Source organism: Malurus melanocephalus, unplaced genomic scaffold (assembly GCF_030028575.1).
Source record: "Malurus melanocephalus ecotype Western Australia unplaced genomic scaffold, MMel_1.1 scaffold_652, whole genome shotgun sequence".
Lineage (NCBI taxonomy): Eukaryota > Metazoa > Chordata > Aves > Passeriformes > Maluridae > Malurus > Malurus melanocephalus.
In genome coordinates, this window is record NW_026623884.1 from 303,013 (window position 1) to 326,989 (window position 23,977).

Consider the following 23,977-nt stretch of genomic DNA (forward strand, 5'->3'; position numbering starts at 1 on the left):
TCAGAAAAGCAGCAGGATGCATTGATTTTGAGGTACTGTTGGTGTGGATTTTTGGTTTTTTTGTGTGTCTTCTTTCAGAAATCTGGAATAAAAATTACACTGATGTATTGTAGCAACTATAGGGAAATGCCAGGGAAAGCCAATATATGTGTGTTCAATGTAGCTGTAATAACGTGTTTTGATTCATGTTTATTTGCATTTTGCTTCAGCATGTTATGTGCATGGGAGTGTCATCARTTTGCTAATGATGCTGTATTGATTGATTCTTATGATTTGCCTGGAAAGGTACCTGGTACCAGATGGCCRGGATATAAAATTTCTTTCCCTTGAAAAATACTGAGATACTGAAAATTTATTTTATTGCAAATTAAGGTGGGGAAAAAAAAGCAGAAATATTTTACATGAAATGGAATTTCTGAGGGAAATTAGTTAAGGGGGAAAGATTTGTTTCAGAGATAATTTTTTTTTTTTTTATGATTTTTGCATCATAAAATAAATTCCATGGATCATCTACAAATGCCAGGAACATATCCTCACAAAAGCATTTTGAAGAGAACACWTGGAATGTTTCATTTTTGCAGTGTCTGAGTACTCCAGCTTTTACAGAGTGATTTGGACTTGTTTCTGTTCAGTTTCAAATATCCAGTGGTTACTTACTTAATTTTCATCTGGGTTGACAGGTGWTATTAATGAGCTGTGTAAAGATGTGAATTTTAATGAAAGGCTTAAGAGGGAAATCCTTGGTAGTGTGGTGAGGAAAAAATTTGCAGCCATTGAATGATATACCTAGAGGGGCTGAGAAAAGAAGGGGGCAAGTTCTGTATTTCCACTTACACCTGTGGTGATGAGAACTACAGACCAGTTTTGGCCACTGAATGATCTGCAGTGGCTGCAGTAATATCTGGGGCTTGTTACACWCCAACCCAGAAGTGAAAGCAAGGGTAAAATGCAGAGAACTGGGCTTTTTGTGCAGGTGGAGTTGGTAGTGTTATGAATGTGATCACGAGGCTCCCTGTGAAGGACAGGCTTGGTGGTTCTCTCATGTGGCAGAGTTATTTGTTGATCAGTAACAAGGTGTAACAGCTCAGTGCCATTCAGAGACACTTTAAACCTCATTTTTGAAAGTGGCATCCATGCAGTTGTCAGTTTAAAGAAAAGGTGGAATGAAAACAGCTTTGACTTTCACCAGATCTTTCTTTCTAAGGAGTTGCAAGTTTCTAGGCACAAGTTTCGGCAAGTTTTGGAGGGATGTGTGATTCACGGCATTATGTAGCCCAGATTCGGGATGAGTATGGCACACCTGGTGCTCTCAGTGTGGGATGTCATCCACAGGGAGTGTGCTGTGCAAAGTCCTATCCCCGCAGTTACATTTGGCCTTCAGGGAAGAAAACTGGTATGGCCTTGATTTATCACTTGTGGGTCTGTATTTAAAAAACCTTATAGACCACTTGGGTATTTTCTTACTCATCCCAGGGGGAAAAAAAATGAGAGGGAATGATTAGATGACTAGGAAACACAATCTGGGATGAAACAGGATTCGTTAACCTTTTGAAAAAAAGGAAAAAGGAAAAGAGCAAACATCTTAAACTGTCTTGTTTAAATAGAAATAAGGAAGGTTCAGCTTAAATGTTAAGAAAACCTTTCAACATTAGGATAGGAAAATATCGGTGGATGGCTGGGGAGCTCTGCAGCATCAGCAGTCATTAAGAACAGGCTGCCTGTATATCTGCTGGGAGTGATAGAGGGATAGCTCRTCATGTTTGGGGGCAAGGGGAGCACCAGTGTGATCCCATTTCTTTTATGGCCTAGAGCTGTGCCAGTGTGGCTTGAAAGCAGCAGTAACTTGTACTGCAAGCWCTCTGCAAGCTCCCCTGCAATGCAGCCTTTTGAACTTTACAGTTCACAGTCAACTCTGAATAAATAAATACCAGTTAACTGAGCAAAAATGGAGAAAGAATATTCACTAATRACTGTGAGACCTGGCAAACATCCTTATAAGCATGTTGTTATGTGAAAATTTTATTAGCTCTTGCTGAGGTAATGTCAGGAGCTGTATTGGATGTGGCCTCTTACATCTTTTACTGCTGGTGGATGCATGAAGAGAGGTCCTGCTCCTTCTTAGGTCACTGCTTTAACTGCTGTTAACTCTCCACAATCATGTTTTCACCCCTGGAGTTTATAGTCAGCTAAATTACAGTGGAGCACTGGGTTTGAAAACCCTCTGCTTTTAAAAAATTGACTTTAATAACTGCTTCAAGATCTGTATTTCAGTTGGGTTACCCTAAAACAAAACACACTTTCTGGGAGCAGCAGTTCGTGTTAATATGTCAAATACACATTTATTTTTGAGCCAGGGGGCCCTGACATACAGCCTCACAGGGAAAATAYAGGGCAAAAGAGCTCAGTTAAATTCTGATACGTTCTACTCTTGTGTCTSTTTTCCTACTGGAGGAAAGAAAGACTAGCACAGAGATTACAAATTGCAATTAATCTTTCTCTTTTTTTYTSTTTTATTTAATAAAACATGGGCTAAGTCTGCAATTTTCTTAAAAGAYGGGCAGTGTAACTTCTCCATTCTAGTTTTCAAAAAGGCTGGTAGAGACGCATGCTTGACTCCCGATTTTTTCATACTGATTACTGTCCAGTAATTCATTTATGTGTTTAAGGATCGCAATCTCATGGTTTATTTCAGTGTATATTGGATTAGATCAGTGTACCACTGGGCATATGAGTCACAAACCCATGTCACAGAGAAATGTCTGTGAATGAAGAAAGAGTTTTTAGTGGGTTTTGCATATCATGTATTTAAGATATTTCTCATTTTTTAGTGAGCTTTAAAATGTTGCCCTGTAGAGGGAAATGTGATTCTACACAAACTATAACTCATTTTGAAACCAGGTTTGCTGATTTTCTTCAGCTGTTTTTCAGTGCCTATATTTTCACTAGAGTTTTTCTTCCAGTTTTGCATGTCAGTGTTACAGAGCTTTGCTGCACTGTCCCRTATCAGGGCTTGGATGGGGCATCCAGTGAATTGGGATGTATCTGTTTAAAGTGAAGATAGGTGAAGCATCTCTGTAGGGCAAGTAGCTGCAGTCTCTGAACATCAGAGAGCTTTGAGCAGGCCAGAAATATACCTGGATTCTGGTAAKGTGTAGCCAAGTTTATGGAATATATATCCATCCATATGTGTCTTTTGAGGCTGTTTTGGTGTCACATCAAGCACAGAATCCTGAGGTGACAAGTGCTCTGTGTGCTGAAGGCAGAGTCACTGCACACTTGGAGTTCTCCTGTCACCCCTTCCCTAGCATTTCCAATGGCCAGGCACAGAGTACAAGGCTAGGTGAGCCTTTTATTTCAACTAGTATGGCTCATTGTCTCATTTTTATGAACCAGCAATCACTTGCTGTGGCCTGCTTCATAACACAGGATGTGATTCCTGCGCTTTGGCATATTCTGCAGTGAGCAATCCTTATCATGTCTCTTTGGAAAGGCACTGAGATTTGGTTTAAAGGGCCAGGATGGTAGAGGTTTTCATGCTTTCCTCGATAAACCAGGGTTAGCTGAACTTGTTACAATTTTTGGTCTTTCTTCCATTCATAAAGTCTATGCAGGTTTTCTGTGTAAAGCCTACTCCATTTCCCTCATCCAGCTTCTTGGCTGCTGATTTCAAAGGTAAAGGAGACAGTGAGCAAATTTGAGGGTTGCACATATCACTGTCTTTTGGAAACAAACAAACCTTTGTTTCCTCTCTGCTAACCTTAATTTGTTACTTCTTCTGTGTTGCTCCGTGTTGAAATTTAAAAACTCAAACTGGAGCAGTGAACTTTGCAGTGAGCAGTTGGGAGGATGTGTTTTTTTTAGGAAATTCCTGATGTAGCACCATCCTGTTKGTTGAGCTCTCGGAATATTTAACCTATTGCAGAGGAGTTACTGGGGCAGGTTCATTTCTGCTGGCACAGGAAAGCCATGATTTCACTGTGAGAGACATGGACAGTTGTTTTGGTCCACTCGGGAGAAAGAAGATGATGTTTTCTGTGGGGTGGACAGATTTCATTCTGGGGGTAGATGCTTTGTCTCGAGACAGTCTCTCCTCTGCTGTTATCTGGGTTTTGCTGACTGCAGAGYAGGGTATTCACCGTGCCCTGCTGTGGCCTTTCCTGTGACACACCTGAATGTGTCAGTGTGCTGTGCTTTGACCTGTCACAGGGTAATCCCCGTGCTGCCCTCTGCCGTGGATAACTGGAGGGAGAAGTTTTCTGGAGCAGCACTTCTTGAGAGATAGGTGATCTGCAGAATGCCATCAAGAAGAAAACGAATTGGATTTCAAACTAAAGCTTAGGAAGGAACTGTCATAACAATGGTCTGGGGGGTGAATGATTAGGAGCTGTTGTTCCTGTGTGAACAATTGCCTTTCATMGGCAGGGGATAGGTGCAAAACAATCAGGGAAATATAAGCCCCTTCTTGAAATGACATGAGCTCAGCCAAAGTTCCTATTCAAGGCTTCAGGGTGCTGAACTTTCTCAGTGTATATGTTTTTTTTTTAAGTCTGATTTTCAGAGAACTGAGCATTGGCAGGATATTATGTGTGTAGTGGTTTTGTTCTGTAATGATTCATCCTGAAAGGAATGAAGGTGAACCTGGAAGSATGTTTGATTTCACTGAAACTGAAAGGAACTGAAAACCTTTAATTCAACWATTTATAACGAGCAGTACATTACAAGCTCTAAAACATCAGCCCAAGGAAAAAGCAAATATTGCTATTGGCAGAGAAAGAATAGTTCAGGATGTTGAGTTTGAAGCAATTTTACTCCAGAAAATAGTAAATAAGAAGTGACAGGTTAAATCTTAATTGCTTCTCTGGGCACCAGGTCGAGGCCACTTTGTGCTGGGAAATGGAAACRAAGGCCTTGAGCTTCATATTGCGTGTGAGTGAGGACAGAGAGAGAGCCCATGTGGGGGCCTGTGACAGCCAGTGTGCCTGTCACGGCTTAGTCTGTGTCAGCTGGAGTTCCCCAACCTCTGATGCATCACACAGCACCAATGCAGCCAGAGRGGGATGGATGTGCAGCTCCCCAGGAGGGGCCAAGGCTTCCAGGATGTCAGTCCTGCAGCCCCAGTCACCTGTCTGGGGGGACATCAAGGTTAAAGGCAAGAATGTGTCACTGCAGTGTGGCTCTGCCACCAGCCCAACATCTGGGTGAGCAGCTGTGCTCTGGGGGACTCCTGTCCAGGTGTCCCAGCTCTGACAGCTCAGGAGTCAGTCTTCTCCTGGCTCCCACCCCCTCCATCCTCCCGCTGAGCCTCCAGGCAGTTCAAGGAGCCTAGGGAGTGCTTTCAAAGAGTAAAAACTAAACATTGATGTTGCTTTTCCACTGACAATTTGCATTTCTAATATTTCTTAAGTTTCATGTGGTTGTATTGTGCTTTGGACCCTCTCACAGAGCAGCAGTTCTAACTTCTGCCTAGTCCTGTATTTCAATGGACTTTTAAATTTTCTTTACTTAATTTTTCAAAATTGTCACATCCACAAAAGTAAGAACGTCCAAGAATTGTAAAGTAGCTCCATTCCTAAGTGAAACTAACCAATTGCTGAATTTTAATCTCGAATGACCTGAGGCTGGATGTTGCAGTAGGTCATGGGCACAGCAKGAGAAGCACAGGATGGCGATTGAGGGGCTAGAAGAGTTTGCTGGCCTTACTGTTGGCACAAAACTATGGGAGATGWGTTATCAAAGGTATGAAAAAGGGGCTTCATTATCCAGGGAAAGTCAGCAGCAAGGAAAATCCAAGTATTACATATTCACCCTAATACTTAAATAATRTAAGTGTATGTAAGATTTCAGGAAGCACCTCCTGACCTAAAGAAATTAGACTGCAGCCCAGTAAGTAAGTTTGTCTTGTGGAAGAAATGTCTCACAAAGTTAATGGAAAAATAAATAATGGAAAAGTGTTATTGTTGCAAAACACTTCCTCATAGTCCATCTTGTATTATGAATAAAGACAAAAATCATAAATATTAAGTTGGTACTACCTTTTAGAGAAGATTTCTTKCAGAAGCTCCATATTGCCTTTCAACCTAGTAAAACCTCACAACTTTTTAGAAGAAAACAGAATTAAAAGTGGTAAATCAGTCTCTAGASAATCTCCTGTGTTTTGACTATTGTGTGAGCGATGTCTTTCACGTGATTGTCTTCTGCTCATCACTAATAAGGGGAGAGATGGTTCATGTCTCCACTCCCCAACACAGCTGGTATACTTTTTTCCCTGAAGAAAATGCTAGAAYTTTACTATTTGGGTGCTTGAGGTGGCAAGTGTACTAAAAATCACTTGGACTTATCCCTTCTTGTGGTGCTGCTTGATTAAGACAAACACATTGTGGCACTAAAAAAAGAACAGGGGTTTTATAATACTTGTTCAAGTTTTAATGTTAAATCAAAAGCATCTTCCTTTCTTTCACACCTTCTAGCAAGATAGAATTTTAAAATCATGGTATTGTCCTATGCCAAAAGCACATCAAATTGCAACTCAAATCCATGGTAATATTATATAACATAAATAACATCCTTAGTGTTTAAAGCTATTTAGCAATAAAGACATAGCAGTCTTTGTGGCACAGAAAGAGCAAGAAATGGGTTCAACCAGTTCTGCTTCTTTAAAATGCTGGCAACTAATATCCTTTAAGTGTGAACTCTTATTTCACAGAGAGAACTTGCACACTTTCTGTTAAAGCTAATAAGGGAAGTGTTTCATTCCAACAATTTAATGCTAGCACCATCACAATCTTTCATTATTCTGGACTCACGGACTGCTTTTGCAGGAAACAGCTTTAAAATATAGGTCAACATTAAAGGATTTTGAAATGAGGTGAAAATGCTCTTATTTCTCTTTTGAGTGAGTCCTTTATTTTAGTATCTATAAGAGGAGTCCTCTCTTCTCCAAATCCTTTCTCTGCAGGAGGAATCAGCAGGGACATTGTGACTTATTTGAAAGTTAAGAGGCTGAAAAGCTTTAGAGGAGGCATTGTAATCTGTTATAAAACATGTTCAGGACCTAGGCATAGATTTGGGGTTGTTGGTAACTCTCCAGCTCATAGGAGGGAAGCATGAGATGATTAGATTACTCACRAAGTGTTAATCCTGTGGAAACAAAGAAATTAAAAACAAATAAAACAAAAAAAAAATCCTTGTGTTTACACCAGATTAACTAGTACAAAGAAGCAAGCATCTCCTTTCACGGTAGCTTTGAGATGTATAATCTCTATCCTTTTGACTCTTCCAAAGTTCACWTACAGAAAATGTTATCATTACAAATAAAAAAAAACTGTCTTAGTTTGCAAAGCTTTGTCACCTCATCAAGAAACCAGTGCTGTTAGCTTTCTGCTTTTATACAAAAAGTATTGATCAAACTCAGAAAAACATGGTGACACAGGGAAAAAGATGAGGAAGCAWGCYTGCAATGAATCACATCTTTTGTTTTCCTGAGCTGCGAGGTCAGCATTCATAAGTGKCTATCTTAACTCACACAGAGTGTACAAAGATAGGTGACTTTCTTTTATTTTTATCTTGTCACTCCGTCTGAATATTAAGTACTGGGTCTACTTGGCTTCCAAGATGACAAGTTTAGCATTTTGAGCTAGTGCAGCTGAGGTTACTTGGTAAATGTGCTGAGGGAGTTAGTAGGGATCTCCAAAGCCCTAAAGCAATGTATTTGAGGACTCCCAGTGCTGTGAGTCCCCCGCAGTGATGGTGYTGCAATACTTTTTTGTATTGGAGAAGACTGCATTCACTGGGCAGAAGAGCATCTTTTCTGGACAGTACCTCCTGCCAAGCCAGTTCCAACCCAATCATGTGGTTTTATCCTTCATAATGATTGTGACTCTGTGCTGTTGACTGAAATGACCCTGTCAGACCCTTTAGGAGCTCAGTGGACAAAAGTGAATAAAATCCAGCAAGCAGAAGATGTAGTATTCTGATGTGGTTTACATGAGAGCAAGTGCTTCCTGCCCACAAAGAAGGCAGGTTCTCAAAATGCCAAAGAATTGCAGGTTTGGGAGGGAAATTTTTCTCTGTTCAGATTCATCACTGTGCTATCAGCCAAGCTCTGGTCAGTGGGTCAGGTCTTGGATAGGCATCATAACAGATCTCTTCGTGGCAGCAGTATGGGAATTCAGAAACCCTGTACTTCACAGACAGACCTAAGCATCCTTCCCATTGCCTGTGCTCTGGGCACCACATCTAAAAATGTTTAGAAAAAGAAACACCAAAAAACAAACCAAACAAATAAACCAAACAGAATTATTTTTGTTCTTGTCACAGGTTAGTAATGTCTGTAGGGTAGTGTATATTGGAACTAATCATCCTCCTGGGAACCATAGTTAGGCTTGGGATATTACTGTGCAAATAGATATTAAAGGGCTAATATTCTTATATTATCTGTAAACATCTCTCCTGCATCTATTTGCTGAGACAGAATGCAGAAAAARTAGACTTCTCTTCCATTATGTGCTTTTTGTTCAGTTGTCTTCTGTAGAGCAGCTAATATAACTCTAAGGGTTCACAGTTAGAATACGATAGGCTTCATTGATTTTTATTTTTAATTTCCCACTGCTAAATGTTTGCTACTAAGCACTTGCCAGTGATGACAGACAAGTGGACTATATCATGTTGTTCTGCTTTTCATGAAGTGGATGTTCCTTTTTATCAGTATAGTGAAACTGAAAATGTCTGGATTCAGACTGGAAACAGTTGAAACCCCAGGCTCAGTGTGTTTGTTCCTGAGGGTCTCCTAAGGTTTGGTGCTGAGTAAGAACTACGCTGCTAGTCTGTCAAGGCACAAAACAAAAATTGTGCATTGTCACTTGCCTTGCACTTTACAAAGAAAAGTCCAGAGTCCCTGAAGGAAGATTTAAAGGTGACAGTGAAACTGTCATTTTATTTTCATGCGTGGCCTCAGGTTTAAAAAAATGTAGTTAAATCATCTAAATATGTTCAAGTCTGGAGATGCTGAGAGTCCAGCGCTCCTGATGGTACCATCATTTCTTTACGCATTCATACATTGACACTRGACACTGACATCAGGATTTCATTGTCCCAAATCTGCTGTTAAGAATAAATTAGCTTTAACTTACAGGTGGAATCTGAGTGCCATCCTCAGTAGTGTGAAAAAYGAGGTTCACTCTCCTGTTAAAATTTAAAAGGTTTTAATAAGTGACAATAGGGTACATAAAAGCAAAAGGATATGATGCTGGGTGCTTGGCAATCTGCCAGAGGCACACCTGCTATTGACAGGAGATACCTTTAAATACATTTTGTAATGTATCAGCCTAATGCTTATTCATAGGCATTTATGCATATTCAGACTTTYCCAGGAACTGTTAAACATGGATCCGCCTTTTTRRAGCATGAGCAGTSATGATGTTTATGCCCYTGGGGTYGCATGCGTGTGGCCCCTGTTCCATAATTTCAGCAGATGGTCCTTTTTGATGGAGAAGTGTCCGTAGCAGGACCCCCTAATGGGTCAGGACACCCCTGGCCTGTCCATTGCAGATATGGTTGTCTGAAGGTTGGGGGGTCCCATCAGCGAGGTTCCTTTGGATGTTCCACGAGCTCTCTTGACTWGAGACTTTTCACGACACATCCCAAAGCCTCTTTTCCTTCCACTCCACCCTTTCACTGTCAGAGTCTGTGCTGGCCTGGCAGCTGATAGTCCTGGGGTGATGGCCTCCTCACCCCAAAGGTGTTAAGCATCRTGATCTCTTTGTGAATGTATGCATCCTTTTCCCCAGCTCTGAGCTGCTTCTTCTCTTTAWGGACCACTGCTGCCAGGGCCTCATTCAGGGYTTTTTGGTGACTTTCTTTGCAGCTTTTGTATAGTTTTGCTAYAATATGAAAAATATYCTTTATGGAAATGTTTAAGTCACAAGCCATAACATTTCAGTTTAACCACAAGTATTCTATAACTATATCTGAGTTACAAAAGAAAAACAAACCCATCAGTGATGATTTTACCGCTGTGTCTGCATAACTAAGCTGCTTATGCAAAAAAGGAAATATTGTACACATAGCACTCATCTTAATATTTGCGAAAGCCAACACTATAATATGTGTTTWTAACAAGTAGGAAAGGTACAGRTCTGTGCTGYRTTAYCCTGCAGTCAMCTGAKGCTGTTGGTGTCTGGGAATGTGGCACAGGCTCTCTCCATGCACTGCTGAAGGAACAGGTGAAGCAAGTTGCCACATGCCACACTGGAAGGAATCCAGAGCTTGCCAGTGTCTCGTGGCTTTATGAGGGATCTGAGCTCCGGGGACAAGTCTGGTAGCATGAATTACTGTTGTCAGTGATGTTTCCTGTGGAAAGTGAGAAACCAAACTGCAGCTCATTCTGCTTTGAGGTCCTCTGATTAGGCTTTGTCTACACTGTTGTTTTCCCCAAATAAAAGCAGTGATGTATTTCTGTGCAAATTAAGGGKTTTGTGGCACATTAATGGGCTTGTGTTCTTACATTATCTGTAAACCTGTGTAAATAAAGTCTGATTTKAAGTCTTCCTGTGCTGTTCCAMKGCTTGTTTGTATCTTTCAAGAGGTTGTGGTGTGAGCATTGTAATGTGAAAGGGAAGGCCACCTTGTCTGACAGTAACAAAACCAAATAACCCCCTGAGTAATGTGAAGAAGATATTTACGTATTACTTACCCTGTTGGGTTTTTCTTGCCTTACTGTACCAGACACTTGCAAAGTATAAACAGTAAACTAWTCAGAAATTAATAAGTTTGTGATCTGAAGTTTAAAGATTCTTTTTTTTCCCCACATTTATTTGTTGTAGAAACATTCCAAATATGTCATTTATTTTTCTGTTTTAGGCTCCTAAGGACTCAGTCTCTGGATTGGTACTATAATAATGTCAAAAGCCGCTTCAAGTGTTTTGGAAGTGCCAAGGTCCTGAAGAACTTGTACAAGAAGCATAGACTCGAGAGTGGAGCTTGTCCTGAGACAATAGGCAAGAACAGCTGTGCTGATTTCTTATGAGATTTATTCTTRTTTACTTTAACAGACAAGCTAAAACAATGGAAATTCTGAGATTTTTTCAAGACAGATTTTTTTAATTCAAGTTTTTGCCAGGGAAATACCTCAGTGGAGAGAGGATGAAGTGTCTAGAGAGCTGTTTAAGATTGAARCAATGTTTAATCTTAATTATGTCACTGATCAGACAAACTGTTTATAAAGTAAATTGCAGTTTGTATTCTAGCTTGTGTCCCAAAATTTTATCACAGTTTTGAGTAGTCAGTGAATGACAGAATAATGTTGCATTCAAGATTTTACTGTAGGCATATTTCTATGGTGTTTGAAGCAAAATTTGATTAACATGAGCTGTGYTCAGTATCCAAGTTGACCAAAACTGAGATTTCCTCACTTAGACTTTTGCGTGCTTAASGATCTGAAACTGCCACATTATTGTATCAGTGTTTGTAAATAGGTAAAAGATACTGATAAAGTATTGGCCTCAACYTTTTAAGGGACGACCCAATTGTCCCCTGACTATGCTGTGCTAATGCCCCACCTCATAAGAGTGATTGGAGATAGAAAATGAGTTGAAGAAGTGGAACTTGGTGTCATACTGGTAAATTCAGCAAATAAAASACAACTAGCTGAATATTTGACATTTCACTGGATTTATTTGACCGGATAATTTACTCTTTTAATTATTTCCAAATTTGTACAGAAACTGTAATTTTTCTACAGTCCTTACTTTGTCCTTTTTTGAAAATATATAGGATGGCAACTAGACTCTCTAGTCCTGAGTGGAGATTTTAGGTGTTTATTATGAAAATTGATATAAAAGCTTCTAGGGAGAAGCRATCTATTTACTAAATTGTGAGTTATTAGTATTTTTCCTTTTTTGGGATATCAAATTCATATTTCTTGAGAAGATTCCTTAACACTTGAGAGTGAATATGCATGAAAATGAGCAAATCCTGTTTCATTTAGGGCCAGAAGTGGGACGATGGAAGTAAAAATTGTGTCAAGTAAAAGTAAAAAGTAAAAGTAAAAACTGAAGGYTTCAGAACTTTCATATGATGAATTRCCTTTACTTAAGCCCTAGTCTCAGTGAATTGGTGCTTGAATGGAAGTGTGAAMGATGCAATGATGAGTTGCAGTGGCACGTGCACTCTCAGTGAGACCTTTCTAAGGAAGGCCTTTGAGTCTAAATGTCATTGCTAACTTTCTTCTACTCTCCCTGTGACTGTTAGGTAAACCTTTTCTTCCCTTTGAAGATAAATACTASTATAGGTGTCTGGGCTTTGCCTTATTTATATGGCAGTGCCCTTTAAAATGTGGAATCTATTTCAGCCCCAAATGTCATAGGAAAGGCAAAGTCCCTGCACTTAACTTCTACCATGTAAGTTTTATGCCTCGTAGCTTCTTCTTCCCTTTTTTGCTGTAGTAATAGTTTTTTCCATTCAAAATGAATGTGAGATCTTTGACATAAAAGCAGTCATGTTTTGTACAAAAGCTGCTGCAGTCATGACTTACCCAACAGCAACAGCTAGGAGGAATTTTCCAGATATCCCTCACTGTGTGCAGTGCCACTGTGTGTCTTGAGTGAATATTCTAATATTCCAATATTCTAATAATGCCTCTGCTGTTAATGGCTACTTCATATAATAATACATGATTCTGACTTTCTTTTTAGCGGAAGGAAGTTTRTATGAAGGAAGCTTTGAGAATGAAGGAAGCATTTGTGGCAGTGACTCTACATTCTACCAACAGACAGAAGGTATGCTGCTAAAAACTTACTTGATTAAAAAGCAGTCCTTACACTTTGAATTATTGCACAAGTARCTTAGAGTGCTAGTAAGTCTTGTCCACGGATCCAGCAATATTTTGGCTGAATCATTCAGCAAGACACTAAGAGTACCATGCTGGGGGATCTTGCTTCAGCATTACACCTACTACACGCCTATCCTAGTGTGATTTTTCTAATGTTCAGTTTTTGTTACTTYTTTTCCATTTCTTTTTCTATGCTCATATATTTTTTCATTCTTATATTTTTCTGTTCCTGCTTATAGGAACTTTATGAATTTTTTTTCAATTACTTCGTCTGAACTATTTTGCTACAATTTAGTTCAAGCAGTGTAAAAAAATCGGTGTTTTATTGCATTTAAGATTTACATTTAAGAAGAAACATAGAGATTGAGACAAATTTCTCTGTCTTAAGCTTTTTATTTTACTGTGCATAATTACGGATTGAGGAAATAACTTTTTCATGAATGATTTAAGATTTGAATATGTATCCAGAATGAGTCTGAATTTTGGAGCTCATTATGCAAAATGTATGTATATAAAGAACATGGTGGTTTTATCTTATTCTTCATCTAGGACACAGCATGATGGATACCCTTGCTGTGGCCTTACGTGTTGCAGAGGAAGCAGTGGAAGAAGCTATTTCTAAGGCAGAGACCTACAGTGACAGCCTGGTAACACTTTCCAACAAAATGTACTAATTTGAATAGGACAATCATGTTTCTTTTCATTTGGGTAGTGGTACAAACCCAAGTACCTATAAAGAAAAACACAAAGAAGTAGTGAYTATCTCATGATGTACCTGAAGAGCTGGGCAAGGGTTTTATGAACTGGTAACCAACATGTACATTGCATTTCAGAAGGTGACGTGCACTTTAATGCCTGTAATTTCTTCCCACACTGCCAATAGGGCATGTTACCCATTTCCCAATCTATGCAATTTCTGTGGGAAGGCTGTTTTTATGTGATTTTAGCAAATACAGATATCCATTTTCATGCAGGACAAGCAGAATGAAGCTTGTTACTTGCAGGAGCACAAGGAGGACCTCATAGAAGAGCTGGCCACAACCATTGTGCAGAAGGTATGGCGTGCTTTTTTTTTTCTAACTCGTTTAATAGTGTTTTAGAGCTCAAACTCAAAAAAAAAAAAAAAAAACCACCAGCAAAAAGGATGACACCAACATAGAAAGCAAAATAAGTGAACTATGACAGTGTAGGCTTCATCAGCTATGTCTGACAGAGATCAGTTTATAAGTGAGGTAAGTCCAGTGTTTCACCCTGATGCTGTGCATGCTCAGAGCTRAGAGGTACCACTCTCTGAGATTTCTGATGTCCTTTCTTGGAAGAGATGGCCACTGCTTGATGGAATTGTGCATCTGTGTTTCGCTTCCCCGCAGGCATAAAGTTTTCTGATGTCAAAAGGTGTGGCTCTTGGCCATATACATGACTTCCCAAAAGACATAAAGTCTGCCAGTGTGCATAAGTGTGATTTCTGACCATACCCTCTACTGAACCCTGCATCTGCCATGTATTCAAAGAAAACATCGATCATGGACACAAAATTCTGTTAATGATGCTGTGAGAGAGACATCCAAAAAAATCAAAGAACCCTTGGCGTGTCTGACTTCTGTGGCTTTTTATGTAAAACTCATTCTTCTCCCTGCCTGTGGTTGACACTGATGTGGCTGTGGCATTAAACAGTGTGTGGATTACAAACCAGGAGAGGAACATATTGTTTGTAAGGCATCAAAGAAAGCCAGAAGAGCAGCAGCTCACTGGAAAATAATCTGCCTTCTTTATTAATGGGGATGTTAGAATATCAGTTCTGTTTATCAGGTCTTTCATAGTCCAGAGCCTATCTCAGCCAAGCTTGAACTGCTACCATTTTTGTCAAGGAGCTGCCTAGCAAGATCTTTTATGCCATAGAATAATGTTCTGTAGATATTCTTTATTCGAGTTGTGGAAATGAAGTGTAGCAGGATATAATCTGTCAGTGTAGGGAGGCAGATAGCTGCATGATCTCTCTCTTCTAAGATGGTATAGATTTTCAAAAATAAAAACAGTGCCTACAGACCTTAGACCTCAATGTTTTCACAAGAATGTGTCTGGATGTCTTGGGAGCCTTTGAAATTCCCCTCATACCTAGGATTTTATGTTTCTTGGCAATAAGTCTTGTCTGAGAAAATACTTGACACTCAGATGCTGCTGAAGTGTTACTGTAGCAACAGGTTTCTATGTTTATGTAACTCACSCTGGTGTTCCTACAGGCACTGTTACATCTTGTATTGATGCTCAGGGGCTCCCAAGCTGAGGGGCTTCAGATGAGAARTCCTTGCATGAGCTGGAGCAAGAGCAAAGTCAGGTGTTTTTCCTGGGGAGCTTGCCTTGAGCCAGGGTTCATCTTCCTCTTCTCCATACGGCTCAGAGCAGCATTTTCCTGTCCCTGCAGATCATAAAGAAGCAGAAGAGCAAACCCGAGCAAGCTGAGGCCGACCTGGAATGGCCACCATCACGGAGCAGTGGCCTGGCATCCGTGGCTGTGTCGGACCAGAGCATGCTGACCTTCCCAGGGAGCCACCGCGGATCCTACACCTTGTGGGTGAGTGGCACAGCGCGGCTGTCCGTGTTTTCTGGGGCACAAAACCCAAAGACTGCAGTCATGGGCAAGTGTGCTTGCTGCTGGAGTGGTACACAGAGACTCGCAGAGAACAGGCATCAGTCCTGTGCCTGAATGAGCTGTCACTCAGTTCTGTGCTTTCCTAGCACACCATGGACATTGTGCTGTGTTGGGGAGCACTCAGTTTGTGATGTGAGCAGTCCCACTGTTTGACTTGAATGCTAACAGGAGTCAGAGTTCATTCCTCGRGAAATCTTTCTGCACACTTTACTGTTCAGTAGGTTTTTACTGAGAATTGTATTTTCTTTTGTATGAAGTTAGGCTTCTGTAAAGTTTCTTTTTGTCCTTGTCCATCTGACAGAAAACAGCCACCACCAGCAACAAATAAAGAAAACCCAGCTGTGGAGTACCATTTATGTCTTGCACTAAAGAGTGTTTCGTCCTTCCACTTATTTCTCAGCACAATGTCCTTAGCTCCCGCTATAATTTTGAATAAAATCTGACAAGCTGCATTAGTAACAGTTTTAAAAGAACAGCAAGTAAAAAGAAAGGAAAATAAGCTGTAGGCTTGGCCAAGTACTTGGACAATCAGAGAGGAAAGWCAGTGACAGATGAGTTGGTTGCAGTGCGTTCTGACACTGTGGTTCAAGCTGCTGCTCCCAAGTGTCCTCCCCGTGCCAGTAAGCATCTCTCCCCCACTGAGCAGAGCCAYCAGAACTGAACGTGGGCTATGTCCTAGTTCCCAGCTAAGTTTGCTCACTTACACCCCAGTGAGAACAGRTTCATGCCAGAATATTGACTGTGGGCCAGAATTGCTGAGATACAGGCTCTCATCCTAGTCCCCMACCTATCTGCAAAATGAAGGGGTAYTGCCTGGAACATGCTGCTGTTAACAGGTGATCACAAGTCAGGCTGAGCATGATTAAGTGCTTTGCTCTGTAGGCAAGTTGCTTATGGAATGTAAAACCCAGGAGAGAGAGAGTTATTTTTGTGTCTGACTCAAATGAGTTTTCTTTCCTGAGTTTAAGGACAGGACTCAAAGGGATATGCTGTTCAAATCCTCAGTCATTGTCAGAAGCCTGTTCTGCATTTGGAGAGTTAAGCTTGAGCTCGACACGTTTTGAAATTCTCTTCTGAAGCAACAATTTAGTCCTGATTTTTTTGCCAGAGGGAGGCTCATTGRTTTGAGTAATAGTAGACTTGGTGGAAAAACACTGGAGTAGCAGAAATKTCACACTAAAATGCAGACAGCTTCAAAATATCTGTAGCCATCAGTCAGKACTAGAGATCCAGATGTGTACAGTATTTTATGAGGACTCTCTACCTTTGCACAGGGTCTTTTGMCACATTTGTCACATTTGTTCTGACTGTCTTCGCACAGTGCCTTAAGGAACGAATGAATTTTGCCATCTGCTGTGAGTTGTTTCATCTCTCCCATAAATTTAGTTTCTGCCTTTTGCTTTGCTAGGGTTGTGTTATCATTTTCTTTTCTCCCTTGAAGTGTGCAGTTTATTTCTGCTTTGCTTTGAATAGAATTTTGTCAGTATGACCAGACACCCTTGTAAAGAATATGTAGCTCCAGTTGTTCTCATCCCTAAAATATGTTAGGCAAATTAAACGATATGTTAGCAGAATTAAAGTCACAGAACCTGGGCCTCCTGGAAAGTCTACTGAAAGGCAATTTGTGCAGAGCAAAYACAGAGCACTTACAGCCTGCTTGATTCTCCTCAATAGTGCTGAAACAACTCAAATTCCTTTTCCTGAGCTTGCTTTCCATTCCACTTTGTTTTCATTCATCTACAAATGGGAAGCGTGCCTCTGTCAGTAGATCTGCAGGATTAAACCACATCATTTTCTCTCCTGTATATCATGTGAGAAAGTTATCTTTTCTGCCACAAAAATTGCGGTTATTTCTTTTCTTTCCTTAACAAAACCCGGCTTCTACAGAAGCTGGCAGAGAGGCCCTATGCCCATTCCAGGCAAAGCTCCTTACTGCCTCCCAGGAGCTCTTGAGTCCAAATCTGTAACAGCAAATCTTTCCGGGATTCCACCACAGTAAGTTTTCTTGGTTCCTAACTGATGACATTAGGTTGACAAAAAAAACCCAAATTCTTGATTTGTGAATATACATCCTAACGCCAAGCTGTGTGATTGCTTAGTTTGGGCAGAGATCTGCCTGTAATGGTAAATCCCTTTTAATATTAGTACACTCCACAGCTAACAAGGGGTCTGCTGCAACAGATTTATCAGCACAAGTGTTCCTGATGTAACTAAGGTTTTTGTAGACAGACACTGTGGCCATAACAATCCCAAGGGAAGGTAAAACAAGTTTTCATTTTTTTCTATCAAAGCTATCCAAGGAGACTATTACTGTGTCAGAGTTATGTGTCWGAACCTATTTCCCAATAAAGATTATTTAAGTAGTACTTCCCCTGTTCTGTTCAAAGTATTTCTTTGGTATCAGGCTAACAAATGAGCAGAGGCAGGTTAGATTAAATGGAAGGCAAGAAGAAACATGATTAACAGAAAGATGGATATGCAAGGGAAGGGGAGGTAAGGATAGCAAATTTTAAGGCAATCAGAATTTCATAATTTAAAACTGGAAATTTATCTTACAGCAAATATTTTTGTCYTCTGYGCAGAWGATAATAYGTGTGCACTTGYTAGCRCAATGAAGCTARTAATGTATAATATAGGGCAAGTGCWTCCTCTAACAYTGGCCTTTAGAAACCCACGTTTATTATTGCATTGCATTTTATTACCAAAGTCACTTGCTTACAGTGTCAGGGGGTGCTGTAATAATCCCAGATATCACCTTGTGGTTACACCTGCCAAKCAGTTTTTCTTTTAATCACAGCTATTTGTGTGAAGCTCATCCATATCAGCCAGAAACTTCCAATAGGTTCTGGAAGTCCTCCACTATTTCCCTTGCTCATCCAAAACTACTTGCTTTGAAACAGTAATTGAATAAGTTAACCTTCCCCACTTCTCTCCTCCAAACAAAAGTATCGATTGGTTATCTGCAGTAGTGTGGTGTGCTAATAGCTACAGACATTGTCTTTTCCTTTTTTTCCCCTCTTAGATTTCTTTGAGATCGCTTGCCCGGGCTAAAAATAGTGAAACAGAGCTGAATGTTTTATTTCCCCATCTCATAAAAAGAGATGGATGGCACCATCTGTTTCTCATTACCAATAGGCAAAGGCTGCATGGCGTTGGGAGAGGAGGAGTGCAGAGCAATGGGTCAGTGCTTTTCTGCTCTCTCAGTCCAATTCTTCAGCCAGAGAGCAAAGGATCAGTTTGGCATATTGTACCCCATTTAAACACTGATGGAGTGAAGGCACCCTGGTGTGTTTTAAGTGCTGTATTAGTGGTCTTTATTTTACAGCATAAAGATTGCATATATAAACAGAAGCTCATCCATAATTTATAGTATATGAAACAGCTAGGCATATAGGGAAAAGGAGGATTTCATTAAATACACATTATGATGCACCTCAGGGGAAGCAGAAATATACTGGTTAAGCCAATTATAGGGTCCACAGTGTACTGACAGTTGTTTATTTTCTTCTTCTTTTTATTTTTTTCTCCGTTTGATTTGTTTTAAAGAGAAGAAAGGCTCCACAAGCCTGAGGTCTGACACTGCTTTGGAAATCCCTGGAGGTTTTTCAGGTGCTCTGTACCTTTTWAGGTTTGTCTCAAGTAAGTGCTTGAGAAAACCTTTTTGAGGAGGAATCCTGTTCAGCAGTCCTGCAGCCCAGTGGCAGAGTGATTTCAGATGAGGGAGGCATAGCACTGTARGAAGCTGATAACAGCTGACATCAGTTCCTACCTGCCAATGATGCATCAGAAACATCATATTTATGTCTAATTAATAAATGTGTCATGTCAGAGGGAAGATGGAGCTTTTAACTTTTATACATGAGCTCTCATCAGAAGGTTGCATGGAGCATATTGCTGGAATGAGGCAGGCATGCATTCATCCAGAGCTATCAGCTGGATCCTGATGAGTTATTTGCTGTATTGTTTCCTTTGAAAGAAGCCAACTGCAGCAACATCGTCTTTGCACAAAGTGGGGAAGAGCAGTACGTTTTGAGATGGAAGAGCACTTGCTGCTCCAAAAATAATGTGTCTTTTTTTATTAATATTTATTATGTGAAGATCCAACTTTCCCTAAGTACTTTCCAGGTTGCAGATACTACTGGCATCTKCTGACTCTGCAGATGACACTAACAGTGTCATCTCACTGCAAAAGCAATCTGGATTTCAGATTAAGAAGGCTCTGTCTGTGGTAATCTGTCTGATATYCCCTCTTCCATTGCTGCAGAAGGGTAGGATAGTAATAGTCTGTGACTTTGACTCAGCAACTGGTGCCAGTTTTTGAGGCTCAGGTCACTAAATAATCAGTGCAAGGCAACACATGACAGCATTGTCCTTTTAAAATTGTTTGTGTAGCTTGAGTTTGTACTTCTTCTGGAGATGTATCTCTAGCATAAGATTACTCATTTCTGGTTTCACAGTACTATCCATGCAGYTGACAAACATCCAAGACAGTTTTGGATGCTAGGTACATGATTGAGCCCAGATGGGCCTACATTCAGCTGCATTGCACTTACTGTCAGCAAACCAAGATTGATTTTAAGGCATGAAAGGATGGAGAAGGGAGGTCATTGTATAATGTTATTTTCCAAATAATTAGCATCATATGTTGTTCTTTCAGCTTTATTTTGTTTTAAAGATGCTATCTTAACACATTCCTGAGAATCACAGAATTTTCAGGTCTAACTTAAAACCTGTGAGGCTCAGAGCTAGGCTGCCTGACAAACTTTACTTTATTTTTAGACAAAGTCAGGGTATATATTGCCAGAGGAAGAAGTAAATAAACACAGAACACTTAAGGCTTCTTCTGGTGTTTGAGTAGGAGATACAGTGATTCTCTCTGATGGGTGAGTGCTGTGCTGAGCACAGCTTTGTAGATGAGGGTCAGAACAGGACATGAAAGGTTGCACAGGGAACTGAGGCACTTAGAGATGGATAAAAAAAGAATAGTTGTGTTTAGTGAAGAGTATTCACTTGAAAAAAATGCTGTGTTTATGTGCAAGGCTGCAATTAGACTTGAGACACAGATGCCAACTCACCTCCTCCCTACCCTCCTATACACAAGCACTCTTCCAGAGAGATGAGCTAGCTGCAAATTAAAATCCTACTGTCCTACACCAAAGTCAGGGCTCTGGCTTTTGCTCTTTCTCTTCTGCAAGTAAAATGGCAATACTGTCATCACTGGATACTAACTGAGCTCTCAGAGTCTCTTAACTGGAAAGTGTCTTTCCTGTTTGTTCTTAGTTTTATTTGTTTGGGTWTTTTTTCAGGTGACGCCATACAACATKTAAAGTTTGGGAGGAGGGAAGAAGAAGGGGCTGTTGGTGAACATGCGAGGAGCAGTAATGGCTAAATGCACGAGGGTACCTTGTAAAGGCACTGCTTGGATTACAGTTCATTGGTGTATCTGGCCTCTCTTACACAAACTTCAATAGACTTGGTCAAATAAATCCATTACATCGATCAAACTGCAGTATTTTATGCTCCTAGCACTTTCCCAAATTGTTAGCTCCGTAAGTGCAATAAAAGTATGTTTGTACTCATATTCTGGAGTCAGTATGAAATATCCATTATTACTGGCATACAAATCCTTTGCAAACAAAGCCAKAGCACTTTCACATGTGGGGCCAGCTTTTTGGGATTTTTTTTTACACTATAGGTGAAGGTATAGAGGTACTGGCATGCCCACCAGCAATGGGTTTGTTGATTATAACCTCTTGTCTCTCTCCATCTGGATAATCAAGGTCTGCCAATCCAAACAGAGCCAAAATAAATGCACACCCAAATGTGGTTGTACGTATTATTACACAGCTGTGCAATTCATCCTGCTGACAGACCCATTCCTGATTAATTAATCATTATTTTTGTAGTCTTTTTAAAGGAATAGTACTTTTGAGGGAATCAGATAGCTAAGAGGGCAGTACAAGGATGGAAACAATCCAGTGCAGCCAGGATATGTCCATGTCTCTAGTGAACAAAAAGCCCGCTTGGGCAGACTCTGGAAGGACATATGCTCTAAAGCTTTTGCAGGAAAGAGAGCTGTCATCTTTGCTTTTTCCCAGTCTGCTGTTCAAGGGTTTGCCCTGATGGCTGGGATATTCACAAGGGTCTTGGTTAGGACAAGAAGAAGGGAATTTTCTTTCAATTGAGTGTGAAAATCTTCCATTCATCTGCCTGTTCTTGCCCTTTCTTCAGAAGGTTGTTATCAGATCCTTTGCCACATACAAGATTAACTAAGGAACAGATGCTTGAARCCCTTGGTATTTCACTCCCACTGCTAGATGTCTGGACTGCATACATTTGAGCAGAGCRAAAATCGCTTCCAGGATAAATAGGCTGTGGCAGAGTGGCACCATTTGCAAGCTCAAACTGTCTCCTTCCTGGTGTGGGAGTTTTCTTACCAAAAGATRCATTAACTGTTGATGCTTGGGGATTGCTACTGTATTTGCTGCCAGACCTGCTGGTTCTGTCTGTGCACGGATTATATTCACAGAGCACTGCTGAGAAGGGGTTTTGCTGCACCACTGGCAGGCATAGCTGCAGAATTCGCAAGGGACGGTATCAACAAGGTTGCATTTAAGTCATCTGAGTTTGTGTGTCAGTTTTTGATCGCTCCCCTGAATAAACACAGTAATCCTCAAAGCCCAGCGTAGCAGCTGCCACTCAGGTCAGAGCTTGCATRGCACAGGGTCCTGCTGCCCAAATCCAGAGGTTCCTGCCCTCAGCACAGCTGTTGAGGGTCCTGTGCCTGCAAGGGCTCCCACTGTGGTGACCCTGCAGCCACCTCGTGGCATCCACGGTTCTCAGTCCCTCCTGAACTTGGTATCTATTCCAAACATATATATAGCTGAAGAATAAATTGCTGATTTATTAGTTACACGACTGAAGCATGATGTAAGGGTRCAAACAGGGTGAAATAGGAGGGAAGTGAGGGAAAAAAAGAGTGTGATCCAGAATATCTTTTGTAAAAGTCCCATCAGATGCTTTTGGAACCAATTTTGAATTAACATTTTGACTTTTCTGTAATAGAAAGAGGAATTACCCATACTTTTTCATCTTTTGAAGAATAATGCAGTGCCAACTCTTCATGTTGTCTCTCTAAACGACATGCATAAATATAAAGGAGTTGTTCAAGATAAAGAATCTATAGACTATCAACATTAGACTCAATTTGCATTATTTTGTTTTATATTGTGGTTTGTTCTTGCTTTTGGTTACTTTTTTATTTATTCAGTGTTCAGAAGAGAGAACTTGTAAATTGTTATTGATAGAAGATGGAATATTTATATTTATWAAGTAATAGAAGATGGGATTGCTTTTTATTCATGCCTTCCTTCTTTAATCTTCAAAAAACAGTCTTGTCTTTTTTTTCAGTTGAAGGCCATCAATGAATTACATGATTCTTTTTAGTTCTAGTTCAGTAAAAAATGAAGTCTGAGTTCTTTCCATACAGACATTTTAAACTATGTAACAGAAATCCCCGAAGGGGGATTTTAAAAAAGGATAATAATGTGTCTAGAGTTTCTTTTTTGAAACAAACATCTCACAGCAGATGCCACTAGGCAGTATTTGGTGGGGAACTCATCTAATTCAAGTGTTTGGAAATGCCTGTCAGTACTCCAATTATATTTTGTGAGCTGTGCTGGAGTGCTGAGCATCGTTTGCCTCTGTGGAGTGTKTGCAGAGCACAGCAAATGATCCTATGGGCTGCAGTGCCATCTGCTGATCACTGATTTACTCCGGGAACCAGCAGTGTCCGTCTGCAAACTTACAGGGCAGCCTTGGCATTTATAACGCATCAATATACCTAAAATAGCACTTGGCTGATGGGTTGGGGGTTTTGTTCACTAAGTAAACAAAACTTCCGGTTAGGAAAGACGCCTGGTATCTTTAGCTCCTTTCTTGACATCTCATGTCTTTGTAAATCAGAACCAAAGTTCCTACATTCCYGCCTTCTTTTGAAAATTGTATCAGGCTCTGGTATTTTTTAGATACTTTTGGTTCTTCTGCGAGATCTCGTTGCATTCCAAGCATGTAGGGAATCAGTAAAAGCTTGAGGGACAGAATTCCTTCATTTGGTCAAAAAAAAAGCCCCTTGTTCCAAAGCAAACCCATCCTATCAGGGTAGCTGGCCTTACCTCCAGTGCATCCATCCACCGGGAAACCACATCACTATCAGCCCCCAGCCAGGCTTCTCAATCCTGTTCCCTTCCTTACGGTGTTTTGCTTCCCATACAAATGTCCCCAAGCGAAAGACGTCCCCTGTGGATCTACAGATGGGCTGTTAGCCCAGTGAGGAAGGGAGGCACTGATGTGGCACAGCGATGTGTGCTCCTGCTGCCTGCACAGGTCAGTGCAGGTGTGCTCACAGGATGTAGCCCATCACGTGTAGAGTTACTGTGCTGGTTGAGTTTAAATTGATGCAAATGTGCCAGCCAAGATTAGCATTTTTACTGTATCGCCTC

At 40.5% G+C, this 23,977-nt stretch overlaps 1 protein-coding gene across 1 annotated transcript in view; it reads left to right on the forward strand.

Moving 5' to 3' along the window:
- Nucleotides 1–23,977, forward strand: part of LOC130583973 (rab effector MyRIP-like) — a 165,691-nt gene that overhangs the window by 132,883 nt on the left and 8,831 nt on the right. Inside the window, exons 3-7 of the mRNA XM_057383684.1 lie at nt 10,858–10,994; nt 12,690–12,773; nt 13,376–13,473; nt 13,801–13,881; nt 15,249–15,398. Of these exons, the coding sequence (XP_057239667.1) occupies nt 10,858–10,994; nt 12,690–12,773; nt 13,376–13,473; nt 13,801–13,881; nt 15,249–15,398 (550 nt within the window). The remainder of the gene's footprint in view (nt 1–10,857; nt 10,995–12,689; nt 12,774–13,375; nt 13,474–13,800; nt 13,882–15,248; nt 15,399–23,977) is intronic.